Source organism: Cynoglossus semilaevis, chromosome 14 (assembly GCF_000523025.1).
Source record: "Cynoglossus semilaevis isolate Cse_v1.0 chromosome 14, Cse_v1.0, whole genome shotgun sequence".
Taxonomy (NCBI): Eukaryota; Metazoa; Chordata; class Actinopteri; order Pleuronectiformes; family Cynoglossidae; genus Cynoglossus; species Cynoglossus semilaevis.
The window spans coordinates 23,929,918-23,953,001 of record NC_024320.1 but is presented as its reverse complement, the minus strand read 5'-3'; the positions used below and the strand labels follow the sequence as shown (position 1 = coordinate 23,953,001).

Sequence of the window (23,084 nt, the reverse complement as noted above, 5' to 3'; positions counted from 1 at the left end):
AAATACATGGTTGTGAATCAGCGGCTGACTGTCGTGTTTATGTTACATATACACAGATTGACATATAGGATTAATAATTTATCCTCCTTCTGTTGTCTTTTTGACACATTACAGTTGAACAATTTTAATTTAGAGACCGCAGTCGGAGGCACAGAAAAGTTCTCAGCAGCGGCAGTGATCAAACCCAGTTTTGGTTAAATTACAGTTTAATAACATTGTTTTGGTATAGATCTGATTTCCTGGCTACTTGGTCTGTTTACACTATGATAATGAGTCAACACAAAGCACTCTCGACACCATGATGATAAAGCAGCAAAGCCTCTGTGATTTAACCCTAGGCCTGTGCCGTAGAATTGTGGAATCAGGAAGCAATTCAGGGACAAAATTGTCTTTAAAAAAAAAAAAAATCCACTTCAAACCTCTGTCAGAAAAAAAATGTGGACATTAAGTGGCTATAAGAACTGAGTTCTCTGTGCAGTACAAAGATGTGTTGAGAAGAAAAACGCAATCCCCAAAAACAAATTTTCTTTTATCATGCCCTGTAGGCCTTAAATCTTTTTAGACACTTCAACTAAAACACACAGTAAATCGACCAGTGCAGTCGTCCTAACTCATGATGTAACGTTTTGGACAAACCAATGCTACAACGTGCTTCTTTTTTGTTAAGAATGTGATATACACATTCATATGATATATATATATATATATATATATAAATATATATATATATATATATAAATATATATATACATATTTGTCTGTTCTGGATTGTTTCATTAACAATAGAAGACAATTCCATAAAGCGAACAGATTTATCAACTCCTGTTTCTAAAATGAATAAAAACTTGAACATTATCCTTGTTAACGTTCAAGGAGTGCAATAAAGTGAGTTCACATCAAACATCAAAGTAATAAGGTGTCAAGATATTTCAAAGCAGCATCGACGAGCATCAATTCCATCAAAACCTGTCGTCTACAGATAAAACCGTACTTCAACTTTGTGCAGAAATGCCAAGTTCTTTGGGCCTGAGCTCATCTGTTCTGTGCTCAGATGATCATTTTTAAGGACAGACTCAAGTCACTGTCTATGTACCAAATACTGGAAAGACTGTCCAGGCTGTTGTTAAGTCACTGTACCAGAGCTGACATGGGTTTGGAACCCATCCTTTCAGGAAGGGATCCTGTAGCTAAAACAGTCTCCTTGTCTAACAACAATAACACAAAAGTTTTACTGTGTGTCAGCCACTACTGAAACAGTGTCTTCTGCAGTCAGACCAGGCAGCCAATCACTGAGACTTTTTATTTTACTGTCCCAAGGAATCTCATCCTTCCGGTGGAAGGACCTGACCCTGCACTTTGTACAGCCATAAATAAGAAAATGCAGCTTCTGGAACATCCTTACAGCCCAGTCTGCCCTGACTGCACTGTCAACCTGTTCTTCATCTAACTCCTCTAGAACAATGCTGCCAGAGGAAGCAGATCTGGACCGGATAATGTACCTAATACAATACAAACCAACTTCAGTTTTACCTTTGCAAATTGAAAAACGAATAGGAAACCCCAGATTGTTCTTTTTAATGACCTAATTCCACCACATAGACTGTACCGAACATTAGACTGAGAGCTGATGAAGAAGGAGGCCTTAGTTTGAGGCTCTGACTTCCTACCCTGACTGCTAACCTCAGCTGAATACTAATGTTAGAGCGAAGACCCGTCGCTGCCCTAAAAGTTATGGCTCAACAGCGACTCAGATTCTGCACTGCAATGGGACAGAACTGTTGTTTTTAACAAGAAAAGCTGACACACTGTCTACCCAGAAGCCTCTCTCAGAAATAAACAAAACGGGAAAAAGAAAAAGAACGAACCAAGCAGAACACCAAGGTGTTTGGACTGTAAAACAAAGGAAGTGTTTCAAGTGTTTTCATGTTAACCAAAGGATTAGCATATCATTCATGAAAGTGTTTTTTTTTAATTGATAAAATGCAGACTGACTCTGAAGCTGAAGTCAGAGAACAGACAGAGTGGTGGTGCACACCGACGTTTTGTCTACAGCACAAATTCAGCTTACATCAGCTAACCTGCCACCGGCAGCAGCGTCATATTTAAGAGATAATGGACATGTGGAGGTGACGTTAATCTTTTTGGCTGTACTCTCAGCAAGAAGGCATTTAAGTGCTTCCAAAATTGTCAGTGGGGATGACATTCTTAATGTGGCCCAAGTACAAGTGTTAGTTCATATGCATCCTAATTTGTCCTGTGAATCTGTCTTAAATTATTATGTAAATAAGAAATAATTTGCTATGTCAAAGCAACAGCAGGAAAAAGGAAATTGAGTTTAACTCACATTGACCCTCATGTGTCCCTCTTTGACCTCTCCATGCTGCACGTGTTTCCTCAGGTGGTTACAGATGGCCCTGAGGCTGGAGTGGACTTCATCACAGAAGTTACACCGGAATCCTATGGGAGCTTTGCTGACAAAACTTTCCTGTTGAGCAACAAAGAAAGAAAGACTTTGAGTCACATACAGTTAATGAGTTTGTTTGTGTTTAGAAAGTATCCATGAAGAAGACCATCACAAGGGTTTTTTTTCAAACTACCAGGAGGGTAGTTCTTGAAGACGTTTCACCTCTCATCCAAGAGGCTTCTTCAATTCGATGAGAGGTTTAACATCTTCAAGAAACCTCCTCCGCCCAGTTAAAACGTCTTCAAGAAACCTCCTCCGCCCAGTTGCTCTTAATGTAACTATTTTTGGATAATATGATCTGGATGATTGAGAACCTACACCAATAGTACACAATGACTTTTCTGGGATTTTTAGCCCCACTCACCTTCTCAAGTTTGCCTTCAGTCACTTCTTCCACCCTGTGCTTGCTGAGAAGCTGCTTCCTCCTCTCCAGCCTCATGGCTTTCTTCTGAAACTCCTCATTGTGAGTCAGCAGGTGTCTGGCCAGAGCTGGAAGAGCCAGGAACTTCAGCTCACAGTGAGAACACTGGTACAACTCAGAGTCTTCGTCCCCAGGACTAGGCGACACCACAAAGTCCCTCTTTAAGTCATCGCCGTGATGGTCGTTGTAGTGCATAGAGAGCAGCTCGCCTTTGCAGAAGGACAAGCGATAACATTTTAGACACCTGAATGGCAGCCAGTCAACCTCAGTGTCCTGCTCAGACTCAAGTGGAACCTCCAGAACCTTCTGGTCTTCCTCGGCCTCAGCAGTCTTCTCAGGTTCTTTGGCATATATAACAGTAAAGAAGCGGCCCAGTTTGCTTGAGTGCTGCTTCTTGGGGAAGACACCTGGGTGGCGCTTGATATAATGTGACACAATGCTTTGCCTGCTGAAGGCCTGGAAGGAGCAGAGTGAACATTTCCGCCTCTCCACAGCCAAACGCAGATCTTCACTAAGTTCCGAGTTTTCTCCCTCCGTTAGTGTCACCGACATGAGTTTGCTCGGTTTGTCACTTAAAGTCTTGGAAGCAGCCAGGCAGTGGGTATAATAAGCATCAATATCATGGCGTTTTTGGTAGTGAGCTGCCAGGCCTTTACGTATGGGGTTTGTGTACGAACAAAGAGCACACTTGAAGACGTTGTTCTTTCCTTCGGGCTGCGCACGGACGTTGTTGTGCTTGATACGGTAGTGTCGAGCTATACCCTTCCTGGTGGAGCAGCAGTATTTGCAGAGCTGACACCTGAACACTGCATGTTTCTCTGTCTTAGTGATGGGTAACTGGGACAGGGCAAGGTCTAATTCACTGGTGTCCGTTAATACACTTGATAAATGACTAACACTGCATTCTGCAACAGGTTCTGGCTCTTTGATGGAAGCGAAATTAGTCAGCGAGGGTGAGAACATTTCAGATACGGACTGATTGTGATACTTCTCATAATGGATTTTCAGTTTCTCCAGTGTGCCGTGTGTGTACGGACACATTTTGCATCTGTACGCACCGAAACCCTGCCTTTGAGTTTTGCACTTTTCGTCTCCCTCGTTCAATTCAGTTATCTGCTCTATATCATCGGCAAAATCTTCAGCAGTGACTTTGACCAACGGGTGTCTTTTCTGATAGTGTGTTAGGACACCGTGGATACGGGAGTTGACGTAGGGACAGTGACGACATTTATACACAGAACTGGGGTTAATGTCTGCCTCCTGTGCAAAATCTGCAGCTTTTACTTTCATGCCTGGGTGCTTCTTCCCATAGTGAGTGAGGAGGCCGTGGAGACTGTTGTACTCTGACAGGCACACAGTACACTGATAGGTATTGTTAGCGATGGAAAGACGTGGGTGGGATAGATGGGGATTGCTTTCTCTAGGTGGGGTGTCGATGACAACTGCACCATCATCATCCAAAGACTGATTATTGAAAGATGCGTGGTCTTTGGCAAACTGCTTTTCAGCTGCGTCGTTCTCCTTGATGATATCCAAAAGCACAGATTCATCTCCTTTGATGGCCCAGGGGTGGACCGCCTGGTAGTGACTTGTGATGTCCCATATTGTGCAGGCCTCGAAGGCACAATCTCTGCATTTATAATGCTTGGTTTCCATATTGCCTCCTTGCTGCTGGTTGGTTTCCGGCCCGGCCCACAGCTTGCTTGCCATATATGCGTAATCAACATTGTGCTCTGGATGGCGTCTTTGGTAGTGGAGGAGAAGGCCCTGGGGCTCAGCGTGGGAGTAAATGCACCACTCGCAGTGGTAGCCTGCCTCTAGAATGCCATCTTGATAAGCCCAGTGTAGAATGGTCAAGGCTGTGGCTTTCATGGTGGGGTGCTCCTTCTTCAGATGCTTCTTCAAGGCGTAGACATAAGGGGAGGTGTACGAACAGTGTTTGCACTTAAGAGAGCGCAACGGTCCAGCGCTGTCAGCATCAGTAGGGGCGGCTGGAGCTGAAGCAGAGGAGGAGTTACCTGTTTGGACCATCTGTGCACGCTCACGCTGGCTACGCACTACTGCAGTGTGACGACGCACAAGGTCGGCGTTGGCCTTGGCCTCCTTGTGCTTCTTCTGGTAGTGGATGAGCACTCCTTTAACTGTGCGGTTTCCATAATCACAGTGCTGACAGAAAAACAACTCGTCATCACCTTTCTCACCGTTTCCTGGTTTAGGGCTGGAGTTATTGGATCCATCATGCCCGTTATTTTGAAACTGTTTGAAAAACTGCTTAGGAGTTGCAATTTGTAACTCATCCATAAGTTTCATCAATGCAGCAGTAGGAGGACCATGTTTGATGTATTTTGCTGTTACTTTCACTTCAGGGTGTCTTTTTTGATAATGGACCAACACACCAACAACAGACTTGTTGCTGTACACACAGTGTTTACAGTAGTACATTTCCTCATCTGACCCATACAATGGTGGGCTGGGCTGCTTTTGAGGAGATAGGACAGAGAGGTTAAATGAAGAATTAGCTGCAGGCTGTGGCTGATCCACTGACACCACCTTCATGGCCTTCTGTATACGGAAATACGAAGCCTTTTGTTCAGGATGTTTCTTCTGGTAGTGAACTAAAACTGAGTGCATGTTGGGGCTAGCAAAAGAACACACATCACAGTCATAAACAACAATATTCCCTCCAGCGGCATCTTTGAAAGGGTCAACCTCTGTACTGGTTTCGGGAGACTTGGGGCCAGATTTCAGCACTGGGCTGGAAGAGGACCTGGGTGTTGATGAGGCTGAGTTGAAGGTCTTGGGACCGGAGTTCAGAATTTCTCTCAGAGTTTGAGATTCACTTGTTTTGTGGGGCTGTTCCACGATGTAGCTGGAGAAGATCATGGCATTGTTGATTTTCACTGTTGGGTGCATTCTTTGGTAATGGGGCATCAAACTCCTGACATTTGGGCTTGTATATGAGCAAAAGCGGCACAGGTACAACAAATGTGGCTGGTTGAAATTAAGCACATTGCTTGCTTCAGGGTGATGTTCCATGTAGTGTTGGTGTAGATCATTATAATTTGTGTATTCGATGTAGCACTCTAAGCAGCGAAAGACTGCACTCTGGTCTTCAGGGTCCAGGATGTACTTAAAGCTGAACTTGATGTAAGGGTGCATCCTCTGGTAATGGGTGCTAACACTGCGAGCAGACTTGTTCTGGTAATCACAGTGTTTGCAGTAAAAACGTGCAGCTCCTGTTTCCTCCGAATACTCCAGGCTCTCCTGAACTGCGACGTCACTGGGATCAACTAAGATGTTTTCACTGTCGTCTGAGAGGGTCAATGATATGGGAATGTTTCTAGATTTTAACTTGGGGTTGCTTTTTCTTTTCCCTATCCTGCATCCCTCTTGTATGAGCAATGACTCTCTTCCATGATATTGTTTGATGTTGTAGGCAAAAATTGGGTTTTGGCCGTCATGGTTTGTGCCCTCTGTATCTCCACCGCTGTGATTTTCTCCCGCTTCTTCTTCATCCATGTCATCCAAATTTATGATCATGTCTTGCTGACTTTGGCTTATCTTACTCTGAAGGTTACTGGCAATTTCATCAATTCTAGTTCTCTTCTTCACTGAGGATAAGTCCAGAGGCAAGTCATTAATGGACTTCCTGGCTCGCTTCCCCAGTACTAAGGGCTTTTTTGTGGCGAGCCCTAAAATGGAGGTTTGGGTTTTCTTTAAAAATATGGGAGAAGCTTCCACTTCAGGGTCTGGCTGGTCGGTCAGCTGGCTATCATAGGCAGAGGGATCGAGGTCATCACAGTAGGAATGCTTATGCTGCTGGTGAACCCTTAGGCCTTTGAGAGTGGTGGTGGAAAAACTGCAGAGTGTACAGCGATGAGGGTTCTGCTGGTCGTTCGCCGTGCTGGTTACCTTCCTACCATTCACTTTGGAGCTTGTAGTACTTCCGTTAACAGGCTCCCCATTGTCTGTGTGTGGTTCTGGACTATCGTTCGTTAGGTCCAAGGTCTCTACATCTGTAGCAGTGTGCATCTGCTTATGGGTGCCAAGTTTGAGAGGGCTGGTGCAAATAAAGGGGCATTCATCACATTTATACATTGTGTTTTTGCCAGAAAGGTGAATGTTTTCAATGTGGCGGGAGATGCTACGTCTGTGCATAGTGAGAAAAGAGCAGAAGGGACATTGAAATCGATTCTGGTACTTTCTAAAAGGTATTCCCTTGGTCTCTAGGAACTTATCGTCATCAGTTAAGAGCTGTTTTGCGTCGGCTGACAGTGTTCCAGTGTAGCTAGGATCATCTATATCACCTAATTCTTCCTCGTCAACATCATCCTCATCTTCTAAGCTGCTCCTTGAGTCTTCTTCATTCGTTAAGTTGTCCATATCTTTGTCAGTGTTGGTGAAATCCATTGATGCAAACCTCTTGGACAGAATAGAGGAACCTGTGCTGTTTGGTGTGACTGCACTGATCTGTGGAAACTGAAAAGATGCAATCTCTGGAACCGATTCCTCTAAAGAGTTTTGTGGCAATTTTTCTTTGGCGTCCTCCTCCTTCCCACAAACATCTGAAAAACTCATCTTTGATCTGGTCGGACTCTGGGAAGAGCAGGAAGAATCTGGTTTTGGAGAACTCCCACTGGCCTCGCCTTCAAGCTCTGCAATGGAGGAAATGATCTTGACCTTGTCGCTGTGTTCCTTCACCACATGGTTAGTCCAGCTGTCCTTCTGGTCAGTTTGATAGTCACACCACTCACAAGCAAATGTCCCCTTCATTAGTGCACTGCTTTTGTCGGACTCCTCTGCAGTCTCGGCATATTCTGACGCATCTGAAGAATCTTTGCTGTGATACATCAGCTGATGCTTTAGTATTCTGGCCCTGCGCGGAGACTTGTATGTGCAATACTGACAGGAATAAACCCTTGAATGGTCGTTGTGCGTGATAACAGTGTAGCTAGGTTCCTTATCTGTCTGTGAGGAGACACTTGCATCTGAATCTTCCTCTCCGACATCGTGCACTTTCTTGGTATGATTTCTTAGGAGTGACTTTGATCTGAAGTAACGGACACAGAACTTGCACTGGTAAAACTGAAGATGAGTTTCAGATGTTTGCTTCTGAGATGTTAGACTGGAATTCTCAGCAGGGTTGGGGCCTAGAAAAGAGAGAGTATATGCATCACTAAGGAGTTTTATCAAGTTATTTTTTTACTTTTTAACTGCACTGTGTTGCATCTTTGTAGACAATGATCTCTGACTTCACTTTTCCTGTTTAGTAAACAGATAAAAACTTTTTTTGTCATTGCTGCTTCAGTGACTGGAGCTTTTCTCTTGGTGTTGGAGAAGAATATAAAAGAAAAGAATGAATGCACTCTCCTCTCAAAATTAAACAAAAAGTAAGCTAAAAATGTAAAATATAATATACTAATACTGATGTACTAAGTGTAGTACAATTGTTGGGCATGGTCAACTCACAGCTAAGTCCTAAAGTTGTATGATTTAATGATAATATTGTTCACTCCTCAGCCAATTACTAATGGAATCTGAATGACGTGACAAACATACTTAATCCAGCCTTGGATGCCGTGTTATCTCTGTCCTCCTTTTCCTCAAGTTCCTCCTCTTCCTCATCGTCCTCGTCATCATCTTTCAGGGAATCAGACAAATCTGCATCTGCAGGCTGCAGGAAAGCAGTGTGAACTTCCTGGATGTGGTTTTTCAAGTCATCACATGACTCTGCACGAAAGTCACAGCCATCACACTGCAGTACTTCCATCGCTGAAACACAGAGGGAGCACTCCCTGGAAAATCAGGGAACCCTATAGAAAAGAACAAAGAAAGAAAAACACAACAAGACCATGAGTCTTTTTCATAGAAGTTCAAGAGGTTATAACTAAAAAACACAGTAGGAACCAAATGCTTAAACCCATGAAGAATGCTATTTTCTGTAACAGTGTTACTGTAATATAGAGAACAATACGGCAGCTGTCAAACTGTTGGTGAATCCTGTCTCAAACAGGAACAAATAAAAAAAAAAAAGCTTTGCCTTTAGATCTACGCAAATACAAGATCTCAGTATCACAGTTATTCTGGTAATGATAAAATATGGTAAATGATTAAAACATTAAAAAAATAATTATGGTAAAACTTTTCTAAAGTGCTGAAGCAGCAGTACAAAAAGGTCAGTATAAAACTGGCACAAAGTTACGGTAAAAGAAATGACGGAAATGACGGAATGATGGAAAAAATGATCAGAAACTTTCTCTAAAGAACGTCAGATAAAGATAGCAGTGGATGACTTAGGCCAGTCTAAAGCTCTGCAAATGAATAGACAGAGATTTTCACTGAAGAGAAACTCCAATTCTGCTGAGGACATATATTCAAACTGGACTTTAAGATACTCAGATATGAATCCTGTGACACATAATGGAAGCATGTCGTTTGATCAGATGGACACATCTGAAGCTCTTTGATTTTAATAATGTTGCCTGTGTTCAAGGAACCACAAGAGAGTCATTTAACACCAAGAACACTGTCCCCACAGTGAACCACAGGGTGTAAAAATGTGAGGATGTTTTAGTTCATCATTACCACCGTTACTGCATTGTTCAAGTACATTCTGGTAGATTTGGTAAGGTATTTTTTGAGGTATTTGTTCTCTGTTTTGAAATAGTCACAATATGCTTTAGTGTTGAGAAATGTGAGTGAAATTATTTGGTGAAAAAAAGTGTCAGGTTAAAATAAATACCATGATAATATAATATAATATTATATAAAGTATAAACAGAACACCTTAAAGACAAGCAATAAAACACAGCACATTGAATATATTAAGTTCCAGTAAGAGAAATAAAGATGTGCTGAAATGTTTCATCACGATAAACAGCATGTTCTGCATGTTCTACAGTCACGTGAAGACGACTTTAGTGTTTTAAAATAATTGAATTCGACTTTAAGTTCTAACAAAAGAAACCTGTATAAACATACAGTAGAGAGAGAAAATCAGATGATGATGCTGGTCTTACTCAAAACACTAAGGTCAATTTTTTCAGTGCAGCATCATTCACAGAACAATGGAGGGACTGAGGACGGGATTATAGGCCGATTGTCCCATTTTTATTACTTTGGGATAAGCAACAGCTGGAGAGCAGCTCCAGCTCTGTATTTAGAGCAGATGATTCCATCAGATTGTATCAACTGCTCTGAAATAAGACTGAATGAATCACCCCAGAGATGAAGGCTTTATGTCTTCAGGCTTCTGTGTACTTCGGATTTGGCCTGGAAAATCTAAGCTGATGATCTTGCCTTCATTTCACAGCTTTTTCATCATGACTTCAAATATCAGTGTGTGTCTTAGAAAGGAATGATGGCTGTAGTACAGGACCATGTACAGCTTTAGGTACATGTCCAAGCATATGTGGAACATATACTGGATAACTAAGGGTTAATAGTCTGTTTAAGTTAGAATCTATAAAGCAGTGATCATATAGTCCAGCAGAGGGCAGTTTAAGTACTTTGACCATCAGTAGAAGAAGATAATGTGGCTAATTTAATAAAACCAAAGCTAAACAATCCTCCTGGGCGATGAACAACTATTTACACTCACATTTACACCTATGGTCATGTTAGTGTGAACAACCTAACCTAACCCTGCACTTTTCAACCAGGGTTAAGGAAAAAACCCACCCACACATAAAAAGAACATACAAAACTTCATACAGAAAGAATTCTTCATATCAAGGATTCAACCAGTAAAACCAGTGACCTTGCTGTAGGGTCGGGGGTGTCAAACGTATTTTCACCGGTGGGCCCCATCATCAATACAGTCCCCCATAAAGGGCCGGTTGTAAATGGAAGACTATATAGATGTAACTACTCCATAGTGTATTAATAAATGTTTCTGACATTGATTATTATGTATTCAAGTTACAAATTTTGTTCATTGTTGTGTACTAAAAAAAACTTTATTACACTTCATTAAATTATTTTTAAGCTGCTGTGGGCCATTCAAACTGACACGGCGGGCAGCATTTGGCCCCCGGGACTTCAGTTTGACACGTAACGTAAGGCAAAAAAACGTACATTTTACACTGTCAAGCCCAGTCAAACATAATCAGCTCACTGACTAATTTAACCCCTCACTGAATTTAAAGTTTAAAAATGTTGTAATAAATACTTCAAATACAGGTGTGTCCTGATCTCCTCAATCCACCTTCATCGTAGGCAGATCTACAAATTCATCTAAGGTCCAGTGAGAAAGACGGAAACCACTGCTAAAGGCAGGATGACGTTCAACAAAGGCCTTTCATGTGCCAACATTAATGAGTTGATTACAGCTGTTGTGGAAGTGCGGTGCTAAAGGTACAACTCCCTTGTTTGAGATTGCGTACTAGCTTCTATGCATGACTGGAACAGGATAGAGTGTCACAAAACCAGTCTTGATTTTATCAGATGATAGTTTTTATCACTGTGAAATCCAGGCCACTTCTCTGGATCCTGAAACCAAGAAATTTGTTACAGCCAAAGACGGTTGGGAATCCCGCCCTGCTTCCCACACCCAACAGTCCTGCCAGTGGAAAGCTTCACTGTGAGCAGGCCAAGCTGACAGTATATCCCTGAGCAACCAGGGTATCCATTGTTGTTCAGGGTCAGGTTACAGTCTCACCACCAGGCCCCACCCTGCTCTACTGGCAGACTTTCCGGACAAAGTTGTCTCCTAATGCCTGGTTATTTGACATGGATATGAAGGGAATCCTTTTGGAGGAAGAGGGGAGATGGATTCCTGAGGAACAGAGAGAGGGGAGAGGAAAAAAAGCCTGCTACACAATCCCCATCTGCCTTAGAGTTGTCTGCATCATTTCAGCCAGTCAGGCTCTGCACCTTACAAAGTTAATGGTTGAGATGGTGTCACTGCTTTCATGTAGTCAGCCAAGGCTGAGCTGCTCAGATCCTCCTCTGAGCTGAGCTTCAAGGGCAGCCATTTTAGGAGCTGACTATGTGTGCTTAGGTGTTCAGCCAGCTCACAACATGGACCCACTGATCTGATCCTGTTCCTCAAAGGCAGGCAGCCTGTCACTGAAGAGCTGCTGACAGAAATGTATCTGCCAGATGCATGGCGCTGCTGCACCCAACCCCTCTTCCTGCACGGCTCAGCAGAAAACATCTCAGCCTGATTTCTCCTTCTTCTGCTTTCATTTCTCCCAGACAATATCTCACATCAAGAAACCCTGCTCCAAAGGCAGACAGAAGAGGTCAGAGCAAGCAGCATGCACCAACACATGGCTGGGAGAAACACAGCCGTTGCATTTTGTAGGACCTGCCAACTACTTTCCACAAGGGGGTCTAAAAATGTGAGGCATGTCTGAACTTCTTTATCTCAGAGCTCTGCAACACTGAGCTTGAGGAGAGGACGTGAAGGCAAGAGAGAGAGAGAGAGAGAGAGAGAGAAAGAGAGAGAGAGAGAGAGAAAGAGAGAGAGAAGGGCTAGAGGGAAGCAGAAGGAGAGAGAGCTGGCCTGAAGGAGTGGGTGGGAGGGAAAAGGAAGGCAGTGAGAGGCCATGACAGAGCCACCTGGAAGATCTTCAGTGGTAAGCCACAGAGGACAAAGCCATCAGACTGGGCTCCCCAGATTCCAAAGTCTACTGACATTTGTTAATCACCAACCGGTCTCTCCGCACCGGTGAGCTCTGCCAGCAGTCACACCCTCTACTCAAACTGTCTGACAGCAGCTGCTCCCTGTGAAAGAAGGCCTTTGAGTAAAGCCAGCATTAAGCTGATTAGGAGTGCAGACGTTTTGTCCTCAACTGTTGGTCACTGCAACCATCTCCAGCAATAATATCCATGGTGGATGTGTTACATTATCATGTGCCCTGGCATTTGAGCTACAGATCATTCATTTGGCAAACAAGACAGGACGTACATCTTGTCAACCTGCAGAGCCTCAATAATTAATGAGCCTCTGATTGAAAATGACAGGCTGCTTTTCAAAAGGAAGGATATAGTGGCAACAGCAGCAGGGAGCCAGAGTCATGGTGATTGATTTTTGCGGGGATGAGATGACACCACGGAAGAGAAATCAATACTTTTTTTTTTAACTTTTCAAGAAAATTATAAGGAAGGAAAAAGAAAAGAGTGCAAAGGTACTTTTTGGCTTTTTGTCTCCTTTGTTCACCTAGTTCACTCAGAGAGAAAAAAAAAAAAAAAGGCCGATAAAGATTCGACTGTGGCTGCAGAACAAAACAATGCACCACAGTATCAAGTCTTGCACAAACAGGAGATAGAATGCTGAAGATCAAGATGGCTACTCCCATGTTCTGATGTCATCAGGCCCTGGAGAACTTAATACCCAGGATTTGATAGTTGAAACAAAGAAAGGTGCATCACTGTGCCCAACAGCACAAATCACAGTGTGATAGCAGTAAATATATGATTTATATTGAAAAGTGCTGAAGTGTTGTCAAGTGAACTGACAACAAACCTCACATTGAAATATATAAAGATCGTCACCTGAGGACGGTATGAAAATACAACCACAGTCGTAGGAGAGCGACGTTTGGATTCCAGTTGATTTGAACTTCACCAAAATGACATCATGTCTTCAAGGCATTTGCATATTTTTTTATTCGGTTCCATTTATTGTCTGGTCACTGACTGTGCAGAAATTTGTTCTCATATTTTCCCACTTGTTTTAAACGTAAGTGAAAAGAAAAAACAAAAATACAACAACTATATTAAAAAAATATCCCATAGAAAATAGGCCAGTAAGTTTATAGAGAAATAGGTGTAAATCACAATAGGACTTTTCTTAATAAAACTTTGTAACAATATACAGGTGTAATGCATCTAAATATTTCTAAACCAACTTTAATGTTGAAACTATAATAATGGCATTTTAAACTTTTTTTATATATATATTTACCTTACTAAATCAGATCAACAGCAGAGTGAAACTCAGACAGAGAGAATGTGAACAACATTGATTCTGCAGCTGATGTCCATCAACGAACAAAGGTGTAAAAACCCATAAAGCACTAGCAGCCAGAACTTTTACTTCATTCAGCTGCTCCTTTTAGGGGTTCCAAAAGCAGATCATCTGCCTCCATTTTATCCTCGGCTTTCTCTACTGTTACACCAACTGCCTTTATGTCCTCTTTTACTACGTCCATGAATCCTCCGTGGGCTCTTTGTTATTCCCCACTGCCCGACAGTTCCATTTCCCAATTTCTTTGCCCAATATATCCACTGTTTCTCCTCAACACATGGTCCAAACCATCTCAACCTCGCCTCTTTATCTCTGCCCACACTCGAGTGTACCTTTGCCCTCTGAAAGGCTTTCTTCTAATCATGTCCATCATGGTAACCTCAAATTCAAATCTTAGGACTTTCAACTCTGTTCCAATGTCGGAAACATTCCCAGGAAATTCAACTGTGGCGTGGAAGACACCTAAGATATGTGGGAGCAACAGAATGCTCTGCTGCAAAGGGCAACAATAACAGTCCAAAAGACCAAGACTGTTGTTACACAAACAGGGCCTGAAGTGCCATTAGCAGAACACCATATCTGAAACACCATCACATTATCACCTTGGAAATAAGCTTAGGTTTTGAAAGTGTGGTGAATCACAACATTAGCACCATCACCAAAAACATTTCAAATCTTTGGAATTTATATTGTGAATAAAAACACTCACACTAGCAATGGGGAGAATTGAACAACAACAAAAAAACCTTCCACCTTCTTAGAACTTCTAATTCTAAATATATAAATACATGCAGTTACTGTATGGTCAGTCAAAAATGTATTCAGAATTCTTCAAGATGTTCCTTTACGTTGGTAAGGGATCATTTAACAACATTTGTACAATCCATCCACGGACCACAGGATAATTTCTAGTGTTTCTTAATCTGTTCTTTTAAATTTATGAACTGGAAAATTACGTCTGAAAATGTGGAACAGGAAATGAACAGTGTCTGATTCGTCAGTCTGGTCGGCCTATCTGTGACCTGACTGACCTGTACAATCAAGTTACAGTACCACATGATACTTCTGAAGGACAACGTAGTACTGTGTTAAATGCAATAGCAAAATTGGATTAAATAGTTTAAAACATAAACCTGAAATGTATTCAGGAGAGCAGTAATTTTGATATATTCCACATTTAGAAACTAGAATATTATGCGTTCTCCATGAATTTAACGATTCATAAAAAACAAAGGATTTAAAACTGAATCTACCTTGCCTTGCTGCTTCTTCTTTGTGGTTTAACAACAGATGACATCATTTCTGTAGCAAGACTGCCACCTAGGAGGCCTGTAAATACTCGTAAACACGGTCACCCAGTAATTTTTTACTAAAAAAAAAACAAAAAAAAAACAGGCACTGTCCCTAGAGGTAAAGATGCCACCATACACTTTTAGTGACCCAATGAAATGAGTCAGAGGATTACTTATTACATTGACTTGGTAATTTAGGGGTTTAGCATAATGTTAGCATCTATGAATTTATTATTTAAATTAAAAAAAATTCAAAGAATCAAAATTGTGAATGTTAATCTATGCTTGACATCGACAATATGCAACTTTTATAACGGTATCCAACACAGTATGATGTCTGCCTTCACACATGACTGAGCTGGGTGAGCACTAACGTTGTCGTGTGAGAATGACACTCAGCTGGACAGTCCCTTCACCCCTCCCTGTCTGACACCAGGGAAAAGCTTCCTTAAATAATCACATGGTGCAGCTCATTTGAGGAAGACTAAAGCCACAGAAATGAGACATCGATCCCACCTGGTAAATCAATGGAAGAGGCTTCTTCACAAAAGATGCAAAGAATCAATAATGTTCAGTATGATATGAGTTTCTGGCATTCGCCAGTGGTCAGATAGGAATGATGGAATCTTTGTGCTAGGATGCAGAGAAGATCATAAATAAATATATGAATAAATATAAAGTCAGAATTAAGAAATCCTATGGATGCTTGAGAACTATGACTTTGTTTTGGATTGTGATTAGAATTTAGTTGTTCAGGGAAAGTGCCTTTGAAATGTTTTTTGTATTTGGAAAAGAAATGAAAATACTAACTTTGAATTGTCCACCTGACTGATAACACTGATGGTAATCTGACGATGAATCTGTTTCAGGAAGCATATGGTGTCTGAAAAGTAGGTCAGGCGGTTCATCAGCTAAAGCCATGAGCACAACCTTCAGCCAGCCTTTGTTGATCAGCAGCAGAGAAGTGAAATGCTTTGAAGTCAACTGATGGTAACGTCAAACTTTGTCTAGAGGGACATCACTGACTCATTCAGTCTGATTTTTTTTCATGTTGTGGTTTAACATGTTGGCAGGGTGGCTCTATAACATGCAACTACAATATGTACACTGATCTGTAACAGCCATTATGGCGCCAACGTCTGCAGATTAATTAATACAATATGTACACTGATCTGTAACAGCAATTATGGCGCCAACGTCTGCAGATTAGTTAACTTAAACTCATTCATAATTTTATTAGAGAGTTTTTTTTCCTGTTTCAGGCTGTGACCTGGCTATTTAGGAAGTAACTTTGTTAACCTGGTAAAGTTAACAGTATTAAAGGTAAATATTTTTATCTATTCACACATTCCCATTTAAACTCTCGGTCCTTTAAAAGCTACTATCAACATTTCCAACACAGACTTTTTTGTTTTTGCCAGTAACAGGGAATATTTGCCAGGAACAATGTGTGATTCCATCACAGAACCAGGAGCTTGATGGAAATACTTGCTATTTCCTTGTAATATTTTTTGTCCCTGAAGAAGATCTAGTTTACTCAGGTTCTGAAGTCTTTGATGTCTCCCAACACATTTAATAAATGATTCAATTATTGTCGTGTTATTTTTTTAATATCGCCAGCAGGAACAGCTGCACCATAACAGCTGCTCCAATGATCAGCTGATTGCAGCAGAGATATGAGAGAAGCCATCTTTATTTGTCATTCACCAGAACCATTAAATTCTATGGTTTTCGAAATTCTTGAACAGCAACACAGCTGAACAATCCCTGCAGACACAGCTGACCTCACAACTCTACATGTAGGTCAACTCCACCACATATCAAATGCCTGTTCCAAGAAAAGGTAAAAAAAAAATCACTCTTTTTACTATTTGGTGAAGTTCAAGGTAGCAAACCTTGGTTTGCAGACCTTCCACAGTCACTCATACAACAACAGGCTTCTTATTCTAACCCTAACCAACCTTAGATTCAGTCTTCAAACATTTTTTAGAAGAGGCAGATCAAGGCAGATCAAGGCAGATCACTACAAAGTATGAAAAGTTACCTTTTTTTTTTACCATTTCTAAGTTCAACAGACAATCTCCAAATACCACCAAAGATCTGGGATCTTATTTAAAGTGTAAACATTGGCTGACCAAAACTCAAAATATTACTTTTTAAAATAAATATACCATTACCTCATCTGAGTACAAGAACTTTCTTAAAAAAAAAACACACAAAGAACAGAATTGTAGTGTTTTTTAAGAACTTCGTACTGCTTCCTCACCTTTGGGCTTGGAAGTCGGAAGAACATAAAGTCCTTGTAAAATCAATGTTGTGGGTGACTGTGTAAACAGTCGTACTGTATAGTTATTTTTAGCTAGGTGCTGGCCCCTTGGTCGTTTTTTCTTCAAAGCCTCCTCCCAACATGAGCATCTATCATTTTAAGATGACTTGATCTAGAAAAGGGTTGTTTTGTTTTTTTAATTTAGATTATATTACATATATAAACCAGGACTAGGTCAAACACTTTGTCCATGTCTGGACCCTGAGTCAGTGAGCCAGTAGGTGTTCTAATTCAAATGAGTCATTGCAAAATGTTCTTTTAAAAAAAAAAAAAATCAAAGTGACTATGCTTGAGGCAAGTTTTGTGGAGTTTTAATAACATGTTGCCCATTGGCTCAATTGGAGATTTCCTAAACTTAAACTAGAGTGCTGACAAAGTTAATTTATCTAAGTCTAGCTTATATGGCTTTTACATTCACGTGCACAGCTCCTTGAAGTTATGTCTAAAAATGTTAATGTCAATTCTTATCTGAAAACAGCTTTAGTCAGTCAGGGCGAGGAGCTTCTTCTGGATAACAAACTTCTGCTACACCTTTCCTCTGCCAGTAGAGCAGACGTAGACAAATACATGCTGCTTTCTCACTGCACTACCGGTGATTAACTTATGTGAAAAAAAAGGGTTTGTCTAAAACATGGCATGACATAGGGTGACCACTGAGCTGAGGTTCGAAATTCAATCCTAACATCCACCGTTCTTCTTTTCAGTGATTATTCTGAAGCCAATCTGAGCAGGCAGGAAGACCCATGTGCTTGTACAACACCTTGGCTGTTGAACCAAGTAAAACATTAAGCTTTGCAGGGCAGCAACTGCCTCTCATGACAGAAATGTCTGAACAAACAGTTCACCACAACAGTCCAAGGCAAAGTGCTGCTGCCTGACACACAGTACACTCAGGGTTGCGTAACTCAATGTAGGTTTTAATTCAAGAATATCATAGTTGTACAATTGTGTGATGCCTCCTAGAGTTGAAATATTGGTACTGGCACTTTTTTCAATAATAATAAACATTTTCTCCAGCAAATGCTTGTGTAAAATACAAACACAGCACAGAAAAGAGAAAACACAAGCAACTGTTGCTGCAGAAGTACAGGGTACCACATAGTACTATGGTGTGATTAAAATAATTCAGGGGATTACTTTTGAATTCTTTATTTATTTATTAATAATTCACTATATTCAATACACAATAATGTTAATTTAGCCAGTTAGGCAGCAATTTCTGTAACTAACATCCTGGTTTTAAACCAAATAATAAAAAAAAACTTACTTACTTACTGCATTTTTTTTAATTGACTAAATGCTTGATTTTTCCAGCATATAAATCTCATTGTTTCAGTTGAAGAGTAAATGCAGGTACAGAGCGTTGCAGACACTGCAATCCAGCAGGCTTAGCCGATCTGTCTGCAGCTCGACCTTCACCACTGTCACATCCAAAGACTGTGGAAAAAACCAAACCCCTCATCGCAGCAAGCCTAGACAACCCTGGCAGATTGTGAGTAAACGAGATGTTCACCACCATCCTATTAGAGTGACTGAATACAGGTTTAATGGAAGAAAATCAGGAAGGGCCACACAGGACCGGATAATTATTTTAACAGTACCACTGTGTGAATATTTACAGCCAAGTGCTGCCCCCAGAGCCGGTTTACAATTATCTGATTTAACAGCATGGTTAATGCAAGGCATGCTATGAATCTGGAGCTTCAGCAATAAATGACAATGAGCCAAGCCTAGAGGTGTGAAGGATTTTGATCTTTGGACCGAAATGTATTCGGCTGACTGAGGCCTTCAAGAAAATCCTTGAACAAGGAAAGACAGAGATATGCCACCAGCAAGATTCTTGGGTGCCATACTAATTCCAGGGAAAGATGATAATTTTATGTCTCGGTCATCTTCACTGCAAGGTCAGACAGTGGCTGCATGTGTCAGCCTGTCTCTCTCTGACAGATGGTTACCTGACATCACCCACCCAGACAGCCTTTAATACTTCAAATCACTGTGCTCCTTTTTCTCAATTTAATTCCTTTGATATATATATATTTTTTTTTTTTTTAAACCAAGACATTCAGTTTCAATTCCTTATTTTTCTTGTGAACTGCAGAGAAGAAAGCAAGAGCTGGCCATGGTGGAACAAGTAACCTTGGACCAAGGGTAACCTTTGTGTTTCCTTCTTGAAAGGGGAACGACAGCAGCAGAGAGCACTCAGGCAACATTTGGCCTCTTTTCTGCACGGAAGATAAAGACTAAACCAGGCAGATTAAGAGAAGACAAGTATTAACAGCCATCTCATGTGTTGTCATGGTGAAAAGTCACCATCTGAATGAAAAAAAAAAAAAAAAACCTTTTACATCTCTTGCATTTTTTTTTAATCACATGCCATCAGTGACATGCCTGTGTCCTTGAAGATGGAAATTTTCACAAAACAGGGAGCTGGTAATCCTTCAGTTGAAGCCCGCCTGCTGTGGGGATTAGATTAAAAATTCTACAAAGTCTCTTTTTTATTTATTTGGAGTAAGAAAATAAATAAATTAATGCATTGAAATATATATATATATATATTCATACTGTACATGTACACATGTGTATGTATGTATGTAAACCTTTTCACCTTAGCCGAACTGATACGTATATCGGCTAAGATGAAAAGCCGATCTGATAGTCAGTAACTAACTATACAGTGCGTCTAAAGTCAGTTTAAACCAATGAAAGAGCTGCAGATAACACCGACAGTCAACACAGGAAACCAAGCACTTGCACAAGGAGAGGAGCTGGACGTCAGCAGACATGCATGGCTTGAGTTCTCTGGAAGCCTATCCTGCTCGACCTTCTTTTAGTGTAGTCACCTCACATGGCTGCTCTGGCTCTTCTCTCTCTTCCCTTCCCTCTCCCTCCCTCTCTCGGGGCTGACAGAATTATCTTCTGCATCAGAGCTGAGGCTGGGCCAGTGCTCCACACAGAGGACTCCATTTCACACAACCAGCCCCACTGTGGCCAGGAAGACACAGCCAATCACGCTGGAGTATCAGTGGCATGGCCATCCACCATTTTGTGCTCCTCAAGGTCTTTGAGTGTCCTGCTCAGCTGCCTGTGCTGGTCCTGCTATCTGGTTTCACAGATGGAAGTGTTTAACTTTAAGAGCACAGACCTGAGCGAGCTGCTTCCCCTCCTGTTGGTTCCTGTGTGGACTGTCATGACAGTGGGCCAAAGCAGAAGTGAGATCTGTGGTTTGGCTTTCAGTGAAGAAGGCCACCTGAACTGTGTTTATCATGATCTCCAGAAAAATGAAGCATTCTGAGAACTTCAAAAGTCTTGTGTGTGTGAAAAAAGTGAAGCTTGTTAACCCTGGGTTGTAAAAAGAGTAAAATAGACATGTGATTGCTTGTGTAGATAGCAGACGCTTAGCATGTTCTAAGAAGACTGAATAAGCACGGAAGAACAACCTTCAGACAGAGGTGCAAATTCTAGTTGAAGGAAATTAAAAAATAAAATGTGGACTAAAATGACATGAGTAGTTTTCACTGAACAACGCATTTGTTTGTTTGTTAACCACAAACAAAAATTGACAACTTGAAAATTGCCATACAACCACTACAGTTATGAATGAACAAAGTTGACCACTGGGTTCTATTCAATTCTGAATATTTACAATCTCTAATCATATGGTGAATACAGACCAGCTTCTTGTCTTCATGATGTGTGACACATTTTTATCAGTAGACAGATCTGGACTGCAGGCAGGTCAGCTGCTTACAGACACTTCCAAGCTTTGTAAATTCTTCACAATCAGATAAGCATTTCCTGTCAAATAAATATGTCAGGGCTGAAAATGCTGTTTATATACATGAGAACCACTCCATGTTTCGTTCTGGTGTGAAATTTACAATGTAAATCTGACTGACCAATAATGAAAGTCCAAGTCAAAGTTTACTGTTGCTCCTCATAGCATCACAGGAACTGGTTCTACACCGTGTTAGTTTTATACTGGAGACAAGCCTAAATTTTTCATTTAACTATTATATAACAACTTATTACATTTTCTTAGTAGAAACACCCTAAACACACCTGTTTTACGGTACTTATTTTATAAATTAGGAGAAAACATCCAACTTTTCTTGGGATGGGTTTTCTATTATAAAGTACTTCATCCAATAAAAAATTACGTATAAATTTTAGTTAAAAGCCACAGCTATTTTTTTGTTATTTTTGTTCAAAAAAGAGTCAGTAGTAAATGTGTCAGTCTCAAGGTTACTTCCCTTGACCTTCTACAGAAACAGATACAGATGATTTCTACCAGATGCCATGGACAGGTAGACTGCAGCAGAAGAAATGTGTGAAGTTGCACATCACAGTCAGACATGTGAAGCTTCAAACGTTTCATTCTGACCTTGTGCAACAAAAACACACAAGAGAGACTCAGGGAAGTGAAGGATGTCCAAGGACAGATCTTGGAGAAAAACCAGGAAGTATATTTCCACAAGGACAATTACTGCAGGAAACCTTGCATTCCATGCCGACTTGTCGTCCATCTAACCCGGAGAGTCTCTTCCTGACTTTGAAGGACAACATTTTTGGCCTGTCTAATGAAGTTGGATTCACTTTTGAAGTGTTTACTAAGTGATTTTGAGTCCTGGAAAATGTAAAAAACATGTTTTAAAGTTTATGATTTAAACCTCTGCATAATGCACAGACATGCATGACCACAGACTAAAAATAGACTTTTTTCAGATGTAGGCTTTATAGTTGGAGTTTTGAGATCCCACTTCTAATGGCAAAATTATTTCTTTAGATTCAAGAGAAAAAAAAAGTGTTGATGCAAAAACATTAGTGCTGAGTAATAGTCAACAATCTCAAAAACATCCATGTGATAATGACAAATCTACCAGACGTCAGGACAGATTTTGAGATCAGGTTAGTCTTTTCAGTCTGTAAACAAACAGGCAACAGGCAAACAGGCAAATATCACTGTCCTGCAGTCAAACATGGCAGGTGAGCATCAAAGGAACTATAAATACATCAAAGAATTGCAGTAATACAGTAGAAATACAAAATTAGCAGGAAACTTTTTAAACAAAATATTCAAACATTATTTAAAAAACCAACAATATTTTATTTTCCTTCAACTTTTTATAAAAATATTTGATGCTGCACATAGTAGTACGAGATAGTTGGAGTCAGGCTTTTTGTCGAAACTGGTACAAAATGTTATAGGAAAGCAGTCAATAGCTCCTTGCAAGTGGTGCTCGGTGGATTCAGTGCCAGAGAACTGCAGTGCTGACTTCCTTGTGAGCCTGACATGGCAGCTACTAAGGTTACAGAGTGTGTGTGAGGTTACGGGCTGGTCAAGATGGAGTATTTCAAAAATGACCAGACAAAAACACGGGAAGAACTTAAACCTAGACCGAGAAGTCAAGGACTATGACACACTGTTCATCCTAAAGCTACTCTTAGGTTTAGCAAAAAGAATAAGTGAGGTTCCTCTTTGGGTTCACCAAAGTGACCTCCGGAGGCAGCTCAACATGTTTCAGAAAGGAAAGATGAGAGACCCATCAATATTAACTTACCACTGAGACCTCCTTTCCAAGCCCCTAAATATTTAATCGTCCTTG

General features: G+C 40.8%; 1 protein-coding gene across 2 annotated transcripts in view; it reads right to left on the bottom strand.

The window, feature by feature from the left end:
• The window catches only part of znf462 (zinc finger protein 462), a 50,219-nt gene that overhangs the window by 19,257 nt on the left and 7,878 nt on the right, over nucleotides 1–23,084 (bottom strand). For both annotated transcript variants that reach the window (XM_025062087.1, XM_025062088.1), the window contains exons 2-4: nucleotides 8,445–8,698; nucleotides 2,829–8,035; nucleotides 2,345–2,485 (exon numbers count right to left, since the gene is read on the bottom strand). In XM_025062087.1, the coding sequence (XP_024917855.1) occupies nucleotides 2,345–2,485; nucleotides 2,829–8,035; nucleotides 8,445–8,655 (5,559 nt within the window). In that variant the 5' untranslated portion in view covers nucleotides 8,656–8,698. The remainder of the gene's footprint in view (nucleotides 1–2,344; nucleotides 2,486–2,828; nucleotides 8,036–8,444; nucleotides 8,699–23,084) is intronic.